General features: G+C 34.4%; 1 protein-coding gene across 10 annotated transcripts in view; it reads right to left on the reverse strand.

The window, feature by feature from the left end:
• Positions 1 to 17,594, reverse strand: part of LUC7L2 (LUC7 like 2, pre-mRNA splicing factor) — a 66,745-nt gene that overhangs the window by 19,597 nt on the left and 29,554 nt on the right. For 7 of the 10 annotated variants that reach the window (XM_073238370.1, XM_073238369.1, XM_073238371.1 and 4 more), the window contains 2 exons: positions 4,684 to 4,782; positions 1,304 to 1,414 (listed from right to left, as the gene is read on the reverse strand). In XM_073238370.1, coding sequence (XP_073094471.1) covers positions 1,304 to 1,414; positions 4,684 to 4,782 — 210 coding nt within the window. Of the gene's footprint in view, positions 1 to 1,303; positions 1,415 to 4,683; positions 4,783 to 16,603; positions 16,671 to 17,594 lie in introns of all 10 variants that reach the window. The other 3 variants (XM_073238379.1, XM_073238377.1, XM_073238376.1) reach the window with 1 other exon arrangement.

Here is a 17,594-nt window from a genome sequence, read left to right on the forward strand (position 1 = left end):
TTCATAGAATGAGTTTGGAAGTATTACCAACTAACTCTATATAGAAAAAAATGAACGTATTGCAGATATTAGGTGACATAAAAAAATCATTACCTTTATAGATGTGATTCTGTGGTTATGTTTTAGAGGGGAAATATGTATAGAATTTTCTTTTAAAATAATGAGATAGCAGAAAACTGATGGCTTTTACTCAGTTGGGATTCACTGGACTGTTTTCACAGCAAAACACTTTCAAACAGTAGTGATAAAACAGAACATCTGAAGAACACAAAACTCAACATTAAGACTATACACAGACATTTCACTGAAGATTACAGATGGCAAATAAGCAAGTGAAAAAAATCATCACTAGTTCATCATCATGAGTCATCAGGGAAATGCAAACTGAAACCACAATGATATCACTATACACACTTTCAGAATGGATTAAATGAAACACAGTGACATTATTGAATGCTGGCATGGATGTGGAGAAACTGGATCGCTAACACATTGCTGGTAGGAATGTAAAGTCATATAGCCACTACAGAATAAAGTTTGGCACTTGCTTTCCAAACTGAAAATGGACTTAAAATATGACCCAGAAATTGCATTCTTGGACATGACAACTTAAATCTATACAAAAATCTGTACACAAATATTTACTGCAGCTGTACTGGTATTACCCAGGAACTGGAAACAACCCAAATGTCCTTCCATGTGCGAATAGTTATACTGTGATATATTCATACCACTGAATACTACTCAGAATAAAAGGGCATTAACTACCAGTACATAGAACAACTTGTATGTATCTCACAGAAGCTGTGCTGAGTGGAAAACACCAATCTCAGAAGGATTTATAATCCATGATTACATTTATGTAATATTTGGTGAATTAATATTAATTATACAGACAAAATAGATTTCTAGTTCCCAGGGGCTAAGGAAAAAGGCGGATGGGTGTGGCAATAAATGAGTTAACATGATGGAGCCTTGTAATACTTTAGTTAAGTAACTTAATTATGGTGGTAGTTACCCAAGTTATACATGTGATAAAACTGCACAGAGCTACATACACACTCAAGTGCACTGCATAACTGTGAAACCTGAATAAAATTTAAGGAATGGACCAATATCAATTTCTTGGCTTTAATATTTTATTATAGCTATGTAAGATGTTAACCCAAGAGAAGGCTACAGAAGAGGATATAGAATTCCTTGTATGTCTTTGCATGAAGTTAATTATTTCAAAATAAAGTTAAAACAAAAGTAATGAGTTAAAACTACACTTTGTACTAACAAAAGGATTGACGTTTCTTACCTTTGCTGCTACTTCAGCACTAATCTCTTCTTGAGTTTCTGCTAGTCTTTTCTTAGCCACTTCTGTTCTTCGATCACAATCTGCAATGAATGACTGCAGATGATCCATAGCCTAAAGAGTTTGATTAAAAGACAGTTACTGCCAGAAAAACCAACTTTATTCAGAAATACCTTTAACTCAAAAATTATACTTTAAAAAAATGTGACTATGGAAATAAAAATATAACAAGCACATTTCAGTTACGAATAGAAAAAATTATTCACCATCTATCAAACTGGCAAAGAACAAACAATTCCAGTAAGTAGTTTCCCCAGGAAAGGTAAGGCTTTTAGGAAACTGCCACTCTCATATTCCACTGAGGGAGCACAAACCACTGCAGCCTTTCTAAAATGGCAATGTTGTGACTGGTGTCAAAAGCCTTAAAAATGTCCCTCAATTTCATAATCTTACTTCCAGAAATTTGTTTTAAGTAATCAGAGATACATGGAAGGATTAATACTCAAAGATTTTCTTCACAGTGTTATTTTTAAGAGTGAAAAGTTGTAAATACCCTAAATATCCAGGTAACACATAGAAATTCTGATCGTCAGCCATTAAAAGGTTTTAATAGAACACTTAAAGACACAAGAAAATGTTCATCATTCATTTGTAAATAAAAAGCAAGTTACAAAATGATATATGTAGAAAGATCTCAATTTTGTAAAGCACAAAAAAATGGAAGTACATAAAATGTTAACAGTAATTATTTCCAAATATACAAATATATGAAAATTTCTAATATTTGTTTTTCTGTGTTGTTCAAATTTTTCACTATAAAAATGTTACAATCAGGAAAACTTGTCTTTTCAAAGATTAAAACACTGAAAATTTGAGCAGTGTATATTGCAAAAATTCCAGTCAATACTTATATAAAAAACATGTATCAGGTATATATATTTGTATGTCTATAATTAATAGTTCACTTAAAAGTAAACTTTTAAGATTTAATCCCAAGTTAAGCAATTTAGACGTTCACACCTTACTATATAGAAATTCAGCTAATTTAAAACAAATGTTTAATTAAAAGTATAAATTATTCAGCACATATCAAATTCTATAAATGGTTGGTTAATCCAAGAATTTCTTCAAAGTGAAAAGCAGTAAAAGGGTCATTTAAAAGCTTTTATCTGTAATGACAAATACATAACTATTTGATCCTTTTCACTTAGAATTTTTTATCTTTAAACTCACAACAGAAGAAATATATTAAAATTTTCTTATGGGGAAACGGAAGTGGCATCTCAAAGCAGTGAGCCAGAAAATGGACTAACAGTGTTGGGTCAACTAAGTGGCTATCTGGAAAAAGAAAGTTGGATCTAATTTTTCCAACCAGAATACAGTTAAGTTGGCTCAAAGATTTAAGTGTATAAAATACAGCCATAAAAATACCAGAAGAAACCATGGGAAAGATCTCTATCACCTCAGAATAAGGAAGGCCTTTTCAAATTAATTCAACAAATACACCTTTGATAGAAGAAATGTGGAATGTAAGTGTAGTTTTAATTTGCATTTCTCTTATAGGTGAGTTTGCACATATTTCATGTACAGTTGACCCAGGAATAATGTCAGGGGTTAGGGGCACTGACCCCTCACCAAGTGCAGTCAAAATCAGCATGTAACTTTTGACTCCCCTAAAACTTAACTAACAGACTACTGTTGGTTGGCAGGAAGCCTTACTGATAACATAAAAAGTTAACATTTTTTATATGTTGTATGTATTATTTCTAAAAGATCGATAAATTTGACAACTACATACAAATAATGTCCAAGACTACAACCACCAAAAGAAAAATAGGGAAAAAAATACAACATGTTATTTGAAGGAAGGGACTAGTTTTTATAATATGCAAAGTCAGTACATATCAGAAAAATGCTAATATCCAAAATTAGCCTATAGACAAAAAAATTTTTAAAGTACAGATAGTTCACTGAAAAGGAAATATAAAGTTTTCTGGAGATTTGTGATGATTTAGAAAAACTTATTCTAGCTTACCTTAAGAAAACAGTATAATACATACAACATATAAAACATGTTAACTTTTTGTTATCAGTAAGGCTTCCTGTCAACAGTAGTCTCTTAGTTAAGTTTTAGAGGAGTCAAAAGTTAGATGCTGATTTTTGACAGCACTTGGTGGGGGGTCAGTCCCCCTAACCCCCAACATTATTCAAGAGTCAACTGTACATGAAATAAGTGCAAACTCACCTATAAGAGAAATGCAAATTAAAACTACACTTACATTCCACATTTATTCTATCAAAGGTGCAACGAAACCTTGACAACACACTGCGTAGCCATAAAGAAAATAGATGATCTCATATATTACTGGTGGGAGTGTGAATTGATCATTCTTCTAGAGAGCAATGTGGCAAAATTACTCTTTGACTCAGTTATTCTATTTCTATACATTTTATAGGTAACTTGATATGTAAAAGTAATGTATTCCATACTGTAATAAAAAAAGACAAAATAACCTAAACATCCACACCCCTACATCTAGATGATGGTAAATTTCTGCCATAATTTATGCCCACCATATGTCATAATTCCATTACTTTTAGGTGTTTCTCCCAATTATTGCAGCCCCATATTAAATTATGTTTGCATAGATGATTTTCATTTCCGTTAGCAAAAATCCTTGTAAGTTCAGAGAAGTAGATAGGGGGTCCTATTTATCATTTTATCTCCAAAATCAAATATCTAATCACCTTACTAATAAAAAGTATCATAAGATTTATGCTCATCAGTATGTTTTATGTAATGCTTATTGCTATGTTGTGCATAAATATGAAAGTTTCCCATTTTTTAACAATTCTCATGCTTCTATAAAAATGCTATAGTTAGATTTTGAGTTTATCAAGATACCTAAATATTCTATTCAAGATATTTATTCGGTTCAAGACACCTATCTTCTATTTCCTCTAATATTTCTTCTTAGTTTTACCTTTAAAAAATTGTCCTTACCCTTCCTCTCTCTCTAAGTTTATTTTCAGATACAAAAATGCATATGAATGTAGACATTTAGTAGATTATTAAAGGGTCTTATATATAGTAGAAATCAGTTTGCATTTGCTTAAATTGATATTTCCTTACTGATTACTACTTTATTGAGAAGAATATGCTTATTTGCAAAGGAATATATGAACTGCATGACTTTGACACATTTAAAATAGGTTTACTTTATATTTTTAAAAAATGTTGTTAGTCAATAAAGTATATGATCAATCTTAATTTAGTACTACCCTTCATATAACCACAAAGATAATTTGCTAAGAACCTTTAATCCATAGTCAATATGTTTAATGCAAAAGATAATCTAACTCATTAAAACAAAATCACATACATCAAGTTCAAAGAAAAAATCTTGTTCTTTGGATGCAATTTCATAATCTGCCCTTAAAGCCAGGTCATGGACTTTCAGACATTCTCCAAGATCCATTCTCTAGACGGGGGAGAAAAGACACGTATTATTGAAAGAACAAATTCATTCATTAACAACCACAGTTCTCTTCAGAATACATATTAAGTCATACAGATGCTTCTTTATTTATGGACTTCAAATTACAAAATTTCATACACAAGTATAAAACCTGATGCCAGAAAAAACCACATTAATTCTGTCTACCAACAGATGGGGATAGTGATCACTTTTGTTCTTAAAAACAAATGGACAAGGAACAGCCTATCAGAATATAGAAAAAGCTCCTAGCTTGTATATCAAATATAATTCCATTGGCTCTTTAACACAGAAAACAAAGCTAATTTAAAATCAAACTCAAAGAATGTGTAAGTCAAATTGCTGAATTATAGTAAACATACTTTAAAAAACATTCTGATATTCAAATGAAGATGGAGTCCTCAAACAATAGACTGGTAACCTTAATAATGGATTCCAGACAAGACTCCAGGAAAACTAGTAAAGAGATTATTTTCTAAGACCCAGTACAGGCATACCTCGTTTTATTATGCTTTCTCTATTGCACTTTGTAAATACTGAATTTTTTATAAATTGAAGGTTTGTGGCAGTCCAGCCTTGAGCAACTCTATTGGTGCCAATTTTCCAAAAGCATTTGCTCATTTATGCCTATGTGGCACACTTTGGTAATTGCTATATTTCAAACTTTTTCATTTTATTGTATTTGTTATGGTGATCTGTATCAGTGATTAAGACTCACTGAAAGCTCAGATGATGTCCAGCATGTTTTAGCAATAAGGTATTTTTTAACTAAAGTATGTTATGTACATTGGTTTTATAGACACAATGCTATTGCACACTTAATAGACTACAGGATGGTGTAAATGTAAATTTTATATGCTCTGGGAAACAAAAAATTTCATCTGACTCACTTTATTGGGATCATCTTGAACTGACCTATAATATCTCCGAGGTATGCCTGCCTAACTTCACAAAGAACAAATATCTAACCCCACTTACAAACATGTATCAGGGAAATAAAATACTTTTACTGGACCTAGAATTGCTCTACTTGGAATTCTAATTGGATATTATTTACCATATCATAGGCTTTTCTATCTGACACAAAAATTCCTGAAAAATATGTCCATTTTTACATGTATCTGGGCTACCAATAGGTCTGTTATGAAATCCTTTTGGGGAAAAATTGAGGGGAAAAAAGTGGGCTAGATGCAAAGATAATTATAAATGCAATTAATGGGTGATCAAAGTAAAGGATTGATTTTCCAATTGGAGGTATGCTATCCCATCATTGGAACATCTCAATCTCTGGAAGGTTGGTGAAAAGGGAATATAGTAATTCAAAAAGGCAGAGTAAATATTCTTTTGCTTTTATTACAAAAACCATACATAAAGTACAGTAAAACATCTCAACAGTGAAGTCATTCCTTCAATTGCTGCATGAGTTCCCACTGTGCCAAGCACTATGCTAGGTGCTAGGGACATAGCACTAAGTTACACCAATACAGACTCTGACCTCATGAAGCTGACGTTCTAGAAGAGGGGGAACAAATAAATTAACCATAATTGTGTCTCTGAACAAAGTTAAGTGACCAAAAAACTAGAAATGCTCCCATTACTATGGGAGCCTAATTAGGATGAGGTGGTCAGAGAAGACCTTTCTGAAGAGGATACATTTAAACTGGACTTAAAAAGTAAGAGGAAGCAAACCAACATTAGGAAAAGCCAAGGAAAGAGTGTTTCAGCTTTTAACAGAAGATTTAGAAGGCATATTTTTTTATAAATATGCCAGTGAGAATATAAAAACAAGCAAAAAGAAGGAACAAAACAGCAGTAAACTCACAGACACTGAGAAGTGACTAGTGTTTACCAAGGGGGAGGGGATAAAGAGGCACAGTAATAATTCACTATCACAATATAAATCGGTCACAGAGATGGCAGTACAGCATGGAGAATACAGTCAATGATTCTGTAGCATCTGTGCTTATAAATAGGAACCTCACTAGAAGGGGTGAGGATTTAATATGTGTAAGTATTGAACCACTGTGTTATACATTTAAAACCAATATAAGATTATATATCAATGATACTTCAATAAAAAAATACACCACTGTTAATCAGAGAGAAGTTCCCAGGATCAGGGAACAGGACTAAAGTATCCACAGCACATAGAGCTGAACCTCAGCCTTGCATAGAGTATCTAGAAATGGCTTTAACAATTTAACTTTTTTTGCCAACCCCCTGGTTATTCATAGGTAAACAAAAGATAATGGTCATCGATTTTGTACACTATCCTAAGCTAAAAAGGATAGTGAATTCGCTGGATAAAGATTCAAAATGATTGGCCAGATAAAATTTAAAAGAAATAAAGATGAAATCTTCTGGTTATACCTAAGATGACAAATTTACAAATAACTAGGTATAAGCAGAAAACTAGCAAAATAAAAAAACTTACTAGTCAAGAGTAGTGGTTACAGTATGGCATGAAATGAGATAAATTTATGTGATATAAAACTAACTTTTAGGGTACTGTATGAGTGTACTGAAGGCTGGTTTTAACAGCAAACCCCTTTTCTTCAAGAAACATTCTGTGTGCTAACCCATTTCAAAAGGAATATGAATAAATTAGTGTCTCAAAAACAAGCTATACAAAAAAAGCTAGAAAATAGATATAATTAACTGTAGAAGAATCAAGATGTGAACCTAGTCATTAATCAACACAGTAAAACTTCTCAGTATGAAGCAGGAATAGATTTTATTATGGTCCCAAAGGACTCGAGAGTCAGATTTTAACTCTCAATGTGAGTTCTTCCTAATAATCAAAGCTTTCCAAAGATGGAATAAACTTCTTCAGAAGATAGTGAATTTCCAGACAACTGAGAGATTCAAATGCAGTTTAGACAACCATTTTTCTAGGATTTTGAGGAAAGAATTCAACCATTAGGTAGCTTTATTCTTCCAATACTTAGTTTTTATGACTATCTAAAAATGTTTCTTTGTAGAACTGTATTATCTCAGTTCTTAATTCTGTAAAGGAACAAATGGTACACCATGAGCAGACAAGGCTTTCTTTGGAAATAAGAAACATTCATCACTACTGTAAAGTCCACACCATACTAATGGCTGTATACAGTTTCACTGTGTTACTGAGTGTGCTAAAATTCTGAGGCCCCATTGCTTATTTCCATCTGCTAGCCTGTAGGCAAACAAAGGAGCCTTATAGTGATAAAGAGCAGCAACTAAAACATTCTACAGACACGTGAAAATTTAAAGCTGCTGATTGAGCAACACTTATTAAGAAAAAGCTGTAGAAAAAAATTTGTTGATACTTAAAAAAAATGCAGGAAAATAAGACAGGAATGAAAGAAATTAATGGCAAAAGAACGTTGTTACTGTCTTTGCTACACGAGCCTGCCAGTTTCTTAAACAGTAATCACTCCAAGAATCCCCTTTAAATTTGTAGGTATTTCCACAGCTATAGTTGTTAATGAGACACTATGCTTATTTATTTCATCAACTGTTAAGATGTCACAGCTGGAAATGTCACTGATCTGGTTCAGTGGTTGCCAACCTGGACCTCAGGAGCTTTTAAATAATATTGATGGAAGGTTTTGAAAATAGGCCCAAGCCCTACCATCCCAACACTGGCAACTAAAAGCCTCCCAGAAGTTCTTAATATAGTGTTGAGAGCCACTCACTGATCTAGTTTTATTCCCATTCTGTAGACAAAGGAACTGAAGCCCAGGAAGACTTATTCAGGACAAGTTATTGGGAAACCTAGTTAGACCGATTTCTAGTCTAACACCCCTTCCACTCTACTATGCTAGTTCCAATTATTTCAGTACTAATATTTTTAGATATCATCCCCCATAACATCTAGAAAAGCTCTGCACACAGCAGTCTGCCTTTCCTCTAGTTACTCCCTTACATTTATCCTCTGAGAAACTGTAGTTCCAATCTGTTCTCAACAAAAACGTAACATATAAATCTTGCTTCACTGTTTACCCTAAATATCTCTGTCACCCACCCATGTTACCCTTTGGCAGGAATTCTAAGATTTTCCCCTGTTCTAAATTTATATCACAACAATCAAAGGAAGAAAAATAACTACGTGCGTCAAGAACAAAAAGAACACCAAAAAGGACACAATTATAGCACTGTAGTAGGGTTAGAGTTTTGGTGAGAGGAGACTTGGGGGAATGTAGGCCTTGGGGGAGATTTACAGACCGGAGAAAGATTTAATTCACTATAGAATGTAAGCTTGCCAAAGACAAGTATTTTTTATTTCACCCACATGTACCTGTGCCACATAGGAATGCTTCATAATTAATTGCTGAATGAACCAAACTGGGAAAAAAGGGCAGAGATAAACATTTGGCATAAGGGACCCTGGGCTTAATAAGCAAGAGAGTAGTCAATCCATGCCCCAGGACAAAACAGATCTGACCTCTGGAGGGGAAAGGCAGAGACCGTACTCCAGTGATGAAATCAGAACTGATTCTGCTTTTGAGGACAGGCCCATAGTTGGTCATGGCATGGTTCTACATTGGTTCCTTCTGTGGTGGCTTTTTAATCAGATGATTAGGGCCACTGATGTTGCAATAATGCTTTGAACACTTAAGTGCAAAGATACTTGGTGCTGCTTCTCTTCTGAAATAAGTGAACTTCAAACTGAATAAAAAAAATGTTTGCTTATTTAACTTAAAATGACTATTTGTGATGAAAGCCACAGAAAGTTTTGAATTTTAAAACCTAACAAATAATTTACTTCATAACTAAATTCTTCCAACAAGTTTACTCTTAGTGTTTTAAGACATCTGAATTCTTATATTATACATGGAGAAAAATGTTTGTTTTTAACTGGAAAAATTCAGCTCTACATTTTGTCTTCTCTACCCTAAATCTATTTCCTCCAGTCTTGACCAAATAACTATACCAGATACTGGTAACTTCTCTTGTAACCTCACAGCATTCTATTCTCTGTTTTACTGTTTACAAAGTCATTACTGTCAAGTACTACTACATTATTCCTTTGAAATCCCAAAGGTAAAAGCTATCTCCCCAAATGGACTCTAAGCTTCATGAGGAAAATAGTTTCTCTTATTTTTATCCTCCTACATAAAAGACCAAATATAGTACAATGCATCACTATTAAATAACCTTGATGATTTTACTAAGGAATTCTACAATGCAGATCTTGGAGATACCATGGGTTCAGTTCCAGACCACTATAATAAAATATCACAATAATGTGAGTCAAGTGAAATTTTTGGTTTCCCACTGCATATATAGGTTATGTTTACACTATACTGTATTATCTGTTAAGCATACAATAGCATTATGTTTAAGAAAAATGTGGATACCTTTAATTTAAAAATACTGTATTGCTAAAATGCACTCACCATCATCTAGGCTTTCAGTGTGCACACCTTTCTGCTAGTGGAGCCAGTGGAGTCCTGCCTTCGTGTTGAAGGCTAGCACCTGATCAGAGTGGTGGCTGCTGACAGTTGGGGTAGCTGGGGTTAATTTCTTAAAATAAGACAGGAATGAATGTTGCCACACTGATTGACTCTTCCTTTCATGAACAATTTCTCTGAAGCATACAATGCTGTTTGATAGCATTTTACCAATAGAACTTCTTTCAAAATTAGAGTCGATCCTCTCAAACCCCGCTGCTGCTTCATCAACTATGTTCATGTCATATTCTAAATCATTTACTTCAACCATCTTCACTAGTAGACTCCATCTCAAGTCACGTTCTTTACTCATCAAGAAGGAGCAAGTTCTCATCCATTCAAGTTTTTTCATGACATTACAGCAATTCCGTCACATCTTCAGGCTACACTTCTCATTTCAGTTCTCCTGCTATTTCCACCACATCTGCAGTTACTTCCTCCACTGAAGTCTCGTAGCTCTGTCTCACTGTCACCCATGAGGCTGGAATTAACTTCTTCCAAACTCCGTTGGTACTCTGACTTCTTCCCATGAATTACGAATGTTCTTAATGGCACCTAGAATGGTGAGTCCTTTCCAGAAGGTTTTCAATTGACTGCCCAGATCCATAACAAGAATCACTAACTTTCGCAGCTACAGCCTTACTAAATGTATTTCTTCAACATGAGACTTAAAAGTCCAAATGACTCCTTGACACACAGACTGCAGAATGGATGTTATGTTAGCAGCATGAAAACAACACTGACCTCATGTACATCTCCACTGTCAATGAACAGTAAGCAGTAATAGTTTGAAAGGAATCTTTTTTTCTGAGCAGGTCTCAGCAGTGAGCTTAGAATATTCAGCAGACCATGTTATAAACAAATGGGCTGTCTTCCAGGTTCTATTGTCCCATTTACAGAACACAGGCAGAGTAGATTTAGCATAATTCTTGAGGGCCCTAGGATTTTTTGAATGGTAAATCAACAGTGGCTTCAACAAGTGGACTAGCTGCATTAGCTCCTGACAAGAGAGTCAGCCTGTTCTTTGAAGCTTTGAAGCCAGGCACTATGAAAGTTCTAGGTGGCATCTTCTTCCAAAAGAAAGTTGTTTCTTCTACACTGAAAACCACTTTCACTAATTATCTTAGCTAAATCTCCTGGTTAACTTGCAGCTTCTCTTCTAGCACTTGCCACTTCACCTCGCACTTTCACATTATGGAGACAGCTTCTTTCCTTAAACCCCACAAACTCATATCTTGTAGATTCCAGCTTTTCTTCTGCAGCTTCTCCACCTCTCTGTCTTTACAGAATTGAAGTCTGGATCAGACTTCGGCTTAAGAGAATGTTGTGGCTGGTTTGACCTTTTATCTAGACCATTAAAACTTTCTCTGCATCAGCAATAAGGCTGTTTCATTTTCTTATCTTTCATGTGTTCACTGGAGTAGCACTTTTAACTTCCTTCAAGAACTTTCCCTTTACATTAACAACTTAGCTAACTGTTTGGCAGAAGACTCTGGTCAACAGAGCAGTCATTTATCAATTAAGTTTGCCATCTTATAAGGGCATGGTTCATGGCACCCCAAAACAATTAAAATAGTAGCATCAAAGATCACTGACCACAAACCACAATAACAAACAATAATAATGAGGAAGTTTGAAATATTCCAAGAATTACCAAATGTGACAGACACACAAATGCTATTGTAAAAATGGTGTCGAAAGACTTAATCAACAAAGGGTTGCAACAAACCTTCAATTAAAAAAAAAAAATTGCAGTATCTGTGAAGCACAATAAAATGAGGTATGCTTGTACTTCTAAAAACTTAAGGAAACAATCTAAGTACATAAAGATAAATGGACAATAAAGTTTAACAGTGGTGTTTTTTGATTTAAAACATCAGAAACATTTTAGGAGCCTAGCAATAAAGGTTTGATTAAGTGAATGATGGAATAACTGTATGACACATATGGCCAATAGAAATGATGTACCTGATACTACAGGGAGCAAAGAGAAGATGGCAAACAAAGACATATAATAAAATGCCATTTTAGTAAATTCACATACAGACATTGCTGTGAGATCGGTTTTTCTGAACTTTTAGATATTAATTGACTAAACACAATGAGTATATATTCTTACAATCAGAAAAATCCATGAAGCCACTTTGATTTGAGAGAAAAAAAAATTAACATCAACAAAGGCACATGGAAATTGAACATCAAAATCTACAAATAAAAATGGTATTACAGTAGAGCAAATCAACGGATTGGCTTTTTGCTGCCAAGTGCAAAGTAATGGCAGTAATACATTAATGAATATATCAGTGATGGAAACTAGCCACAGTAACAGGTCCAAGTACTTGCAAATATTTTGCTTTGTTATATGTTAATACATTTGCTCAGTTTTATGTACTAGATTCTTAAGGGAATTACAAAGCAGTATGAGAAGGTAATTCCTCCTATCAAATAATTTATATTCTCAAGGAAGACACTGAACAAAACCAACAGTTGCAAATGTACACAAAGATGCACATATGAGGATTTCATCACCATGCTACATACCACAGAATCAACAACTGTACCATATTAATAGTCATTGAATAAATAATTTAGGAAAGTCATACTATGAAATATTATGCAGGCATTGTTAAAAAATGTGAATCACTTAAACCACTAATATGGAGACTTCAGTTAAGTGGAAAAAACTCAAATAATGTAATGCCATTTGTTAAAACACAACACACTCATACTTGTAAATGCACAGAAAGGAGAGTGAAAGATGGTCATTCAATTGTTGACAGGGTTTAGGTCTGGAAAGGGGGACGATATATATAATGGGAAATACACGTTTTATGCTTTTTCCTCTTATACTTGAAAACTATATTGCCTAAGTAATAAACAAAATAAGACTGAGCACTGACCACCTCAGAAGACTTTCCTTTACCTCTTATTATCCACTTAACTCTGAAAAACCTACTCCCTACAAACTTCTCTTTTTTTAAGTGCTTCAGGATTGCTATATGGATAAAATTACAGAATGAATAGATGGTAGAAGATTCTGAATGAGTCAACATATATAGAACTTACTCTAAGCAAAGAAGAATGTTTGACTACTTGAACAGAAATGACATGATGAAGTCTGTTTTAGAAGCCTTAACACTACTGGATGGACTAACAACATGGAAGAGACCAAGAGCAGGAGATGCTATTATGACAAACCAAAAATAAAGCCGTAAGGGTCAAATAGAAGAGGAAATGAAAAGGATGTGACGACGGGAAAACAAGAGTGCTAAGGAAGAATTAAGAGCATTTTAAAGATGGGAAGGATCTCTTCAATCCCATTACCACCTTCCTACAAATACAGAAATCATGGTTCAGAGAAGTCAGAAGATCATAAGCATAAGATCATAAGCTAGTGGTTCAGAAGAGAAAAAATCTGCGTCTAGTCCTTAATGTAACTCAGTATTCTTTCAATAACACAATGACCTTCAATTCACAGGTGTTAACTAAATGGAAATGAAGTATGGAGAGGAAAAGATCAGGAGTCTTACCAAGGTATTAAATATTTCAAACATGAGCAAACATTGATACCACCAAGGGAACTGACTGAATCAACCAGGAGAGCTGATCTGTGAAGCAAAATGTTTTCTTTTGGACATGCTGATTTTTTTTTAAATTAAGGTATCATTGATATACAATCTTAGGAAGGTTTCACCTGAGCAACACTGCAGTTTCAACATTCACCCATATTATCAAGCCCCCTCCCCCCATTGCAGTCACTGTCCATCAGCATAGTAAGATGCTATAGGGTCATTACTGGTCTTCTCCATGTTGTACTGCCTTTCTCCAGTGACCCACCTATATTAAGTGTGCTAATTATAGTGCCCCTTAATCCCCTTCTCCCTCCCTCCCCACCCACCTTTCCCAACCCCTTCCCTTTGGTAACAGCTAGTCACTTCTTGGGAGTCTGTGACTCTGCTGCTGTTTTGTTCCTTCAGTTTTGCTTCGTTGTTATACTCCACAAATGATGAGGGAAATCATTTGGTATTTGTCTTTCTCTGCCTGGCTTATTTCACTGAGCATAATACCCTCTAGCTCCACCCATGTTGTTGCAAATTGTAGGATTTGTTTTCTTTTTATGGCTGAGTAATGTTCCATTATATATATGTACCTCATCATCTTTATCCATTCATCTACTGATGGACACAGGTTGCTTTGGACATGCATCCAGTATGGTACAGATATTAAGAGTACAGTCACCAAAGGCTTTCTTTATCCAAGTAGTTTTCCAAACAAATTTCTACATATTCCTCCTTGGAGTTTCAGTTGAAGTATTTTCCTTGGAGACCCTCATAAACAAATTATATTGCAACCCTGAGTCTGGCCTCTCTCAGTCAATTTATTAACAATGGAGATACTGAAAAGTATTTCTGAAGATCACATGCAAGATCACAGAAAATCACCACAGGAACATTTAATGGGGGAGAAGGTGAGAAAGAATGCTTGGGAATAACAATAGAAATTTCTAAAATAGTGTCTTAATAATGTAAATAAAGAACTTTTATCATACTTCATTACAGAGGTATTTCTATTTTATCTAACCTGGCTTTAATTCTTCCATTTATTTATTTATATTGCTTAGTTTGTTTAAAATAATAATTTTCCCCGTTTGTCTTCTTATTACATTTTTTTAGTGTAAGAGTCTTAAGTAAAAGACAAGGGTGAAAGACATCAAAATGATAATTTAGATATAGCAGAAAGATGGCAGGGAATGTAAGAATAGACAGTGACATTGGTAAAGTACTAAAAGAAAACACCAGCTGGAGAAAAAGTGGACTAAAACTCTTGATAGCAGGACAGAGGGCACAGGAAATACAAACCCCTGGCCTAGCATGTGAATCCTTCCAAATACTGTTCCAGTGCTATTTTCTAAAATATAAATCAACTATACTTTGATCCCACTTATTGGAACTTCACTTTCTTCCTTTCTCATATTTGTAAGATCCCTCTTCCATCTACATTCAATGCTTGCTTCAAGACTCAGCTCAAGAACAAGAGAAAGCCTAGTAAAATTTGGGAAAAACCTGGATATGAGTTTCAGTTCTGCCACTACTGTCTTAAAATAAAAACTAATTCTTCTTTCCTAATTCCAATCCTGGCACTCAAAAGTAACAAGTCAAAAATGAGTGTTGGGTGAAGAGGAATGGGGCACACTGCTTCCTGCTTTTCTGCCACTTCCTAATTTTTTAACTGCTTGTTCCCACTCATATGTTCCACCTCCAAGTCCATTTTTCACTGAGTGGATAAAGAAAAATAAAGCTCTTCTACATTTCCTTAATATATTTTTTTAAAGATAATAGCAGGAAGCACTTTATCCATTTCTAACCCTAGATATGAAAAGATATCTAGATAAAATTAAAATGAAGGCCTTGCCCAATAGACTATACTATGGAACTGAGAAGAAAAGAGGACATATACATAATGAAGATAAAATAAGTGCCTATTCAGTAGTATGGAGAGAGGTGCTACAATGGGGTTTAGAAGTCCAGGCAATCGTGTAGTAAGCCAGGCAGGATTTAAATCCATAGAGGAAAGGGCATTCCAAGCAGAGAAAAGCAGCAGGCAAAAATGAGAAGCAGGCTAGGGAAAGTAGTAAGACAACAATGAATAAATCAGTGTGATCAAAAGCAAAGATCAAACTGATTTATTCATTCAAAGGAGAGGTAGACTGTACTAAGGATTTTAGATTTTTGACCATATATATACATACATATAGTAGGGAACCAGCAGAAGTTTTTGTGTGGTAAAAACATATAGTAAGTTCTTTCCCACTCAGAAATGACTGGCTTCTAAACATTTCAATCTCTTCAAATGTCCCTTCATCAAGAAAGTTTTCTACCAGCTACCTTGCCAGAGTAGCTCCTTGTCTACTGTCTCAGGCTACCTAAATTACCTAACCATGCTGTTTCGTCACACATTTAAACACTTTATTTTTCACACTTGGTTGTGTCTCCCACATTAGGATGTTAAGCTCCCACCACTAAAGCAGAAACCCATGTCCATTTCTATTTCCCCAGCATAGCACATGGCACAGAACAGGTCCTCAACGAGTATTTGTTAAGTGAATGAATCACTGAATGAGGATCTCAACCATCAGCTCTACCTTCCAAAAAGAAGTAAATAAATCACTTCTTGAAGGGGAATTTTTTGTTAACTTTTACTGTGAGTTCTCTTTACTTTTCCCATTCAGCCCTCATTAATCTAAAGTTCTTGCTACCCTATTGCTATTTCTTCCTCTGCTTCCAATATTTAAAACTTCACTATTCCAAACACTACTATAATAAATACCATAAAATATTGGTCTGCAACCTGCACATCAAGGTAGAACTCACCACATTTTTAAAAATATTTCCAGTGATAGAGAATCTGTGACTTTGCTTGATGTTTGTGGTAAATCACCTGTACAATAAAAATATTTGTTTCAAGTTTTCATTTATTACCATTTGTTTGCTCTAGTCTGTGTTCACTGCCTGTGTCTCCCAAATGATATTAATTCCATCCTCCCCTTTTCAGTGAACAGCCTCAGAAAACACACTAGTTTCTTCAGACTTGTTAAAATACACTTTGCATAATGGTACATATCTCTTAAAGACATTTGAAAGTCCAGGGAATTCTAAGGGGATAAGACCTGGTTCTTTGGTAAGAGCATTTAGGGAGAATCAAATGTTGACACCAGAATGTGTTAAGTTTCAGACTATGAAAAACAATCTGCTTCTACAATGACTTCCAGACTTCATTCTGCTTTGCTTGGGAGTAACTGGCCTTTGCTACTTTATAGTTTCAAAGTCATCCCAAACAATAGCCCCAAGATTTAAGATCTGCTTCAAAAACAAACAAAAGGGTGAAAAGGACGTAAGTGACTATAAATGAAACAAGATGGCTATGTGCAAAATATTTACTGAAGTTGGTCTATGGGTACATGAAGTTCATAATACAATTCTACTTTTATTTAGTTGAAATTTTCTACTACGAAGTTGAAAAAGGATTCTTCCTTCAGACTAATTCAGTAATATAATAGAATAAAAGTTTAATGAATTTGTATTTGATTTAATAAAGATGTCATCAGCACTGTAATTCATCATCTGTATTTGTATTTAACTATTAATCCAAGTAATGGGCAGAGATGCTGGCCAACTTCAACTAGAGACAGACTATAGAACAAGATTCTAGAATACACGGTCTCTGGACAACTTTGAAAATAAAAACAAAAACATCACCTCCATAGCCTGAAGTACAGTAAGTATATAAACAAATGACTGCAGGATTATTTAGATTGTCCCAAAGGCATATGGTACCAAGATGACTAGTTCAGGATATTCATGT

The sequence above is a fragment of the Manis javanica genome, chromosome 6 (genome assembly GCF_040802235.1).
Source record: "Manis javanica isolate MJ-LG chromosome 6, MJ_LKY, whole genome shotgun sequence".
Taxonomy (NCBI): Eukaryota; Metazoa; Chordata; class Mammalia; order Pholidota; family Manidae; genus Manis; species Manis javanica.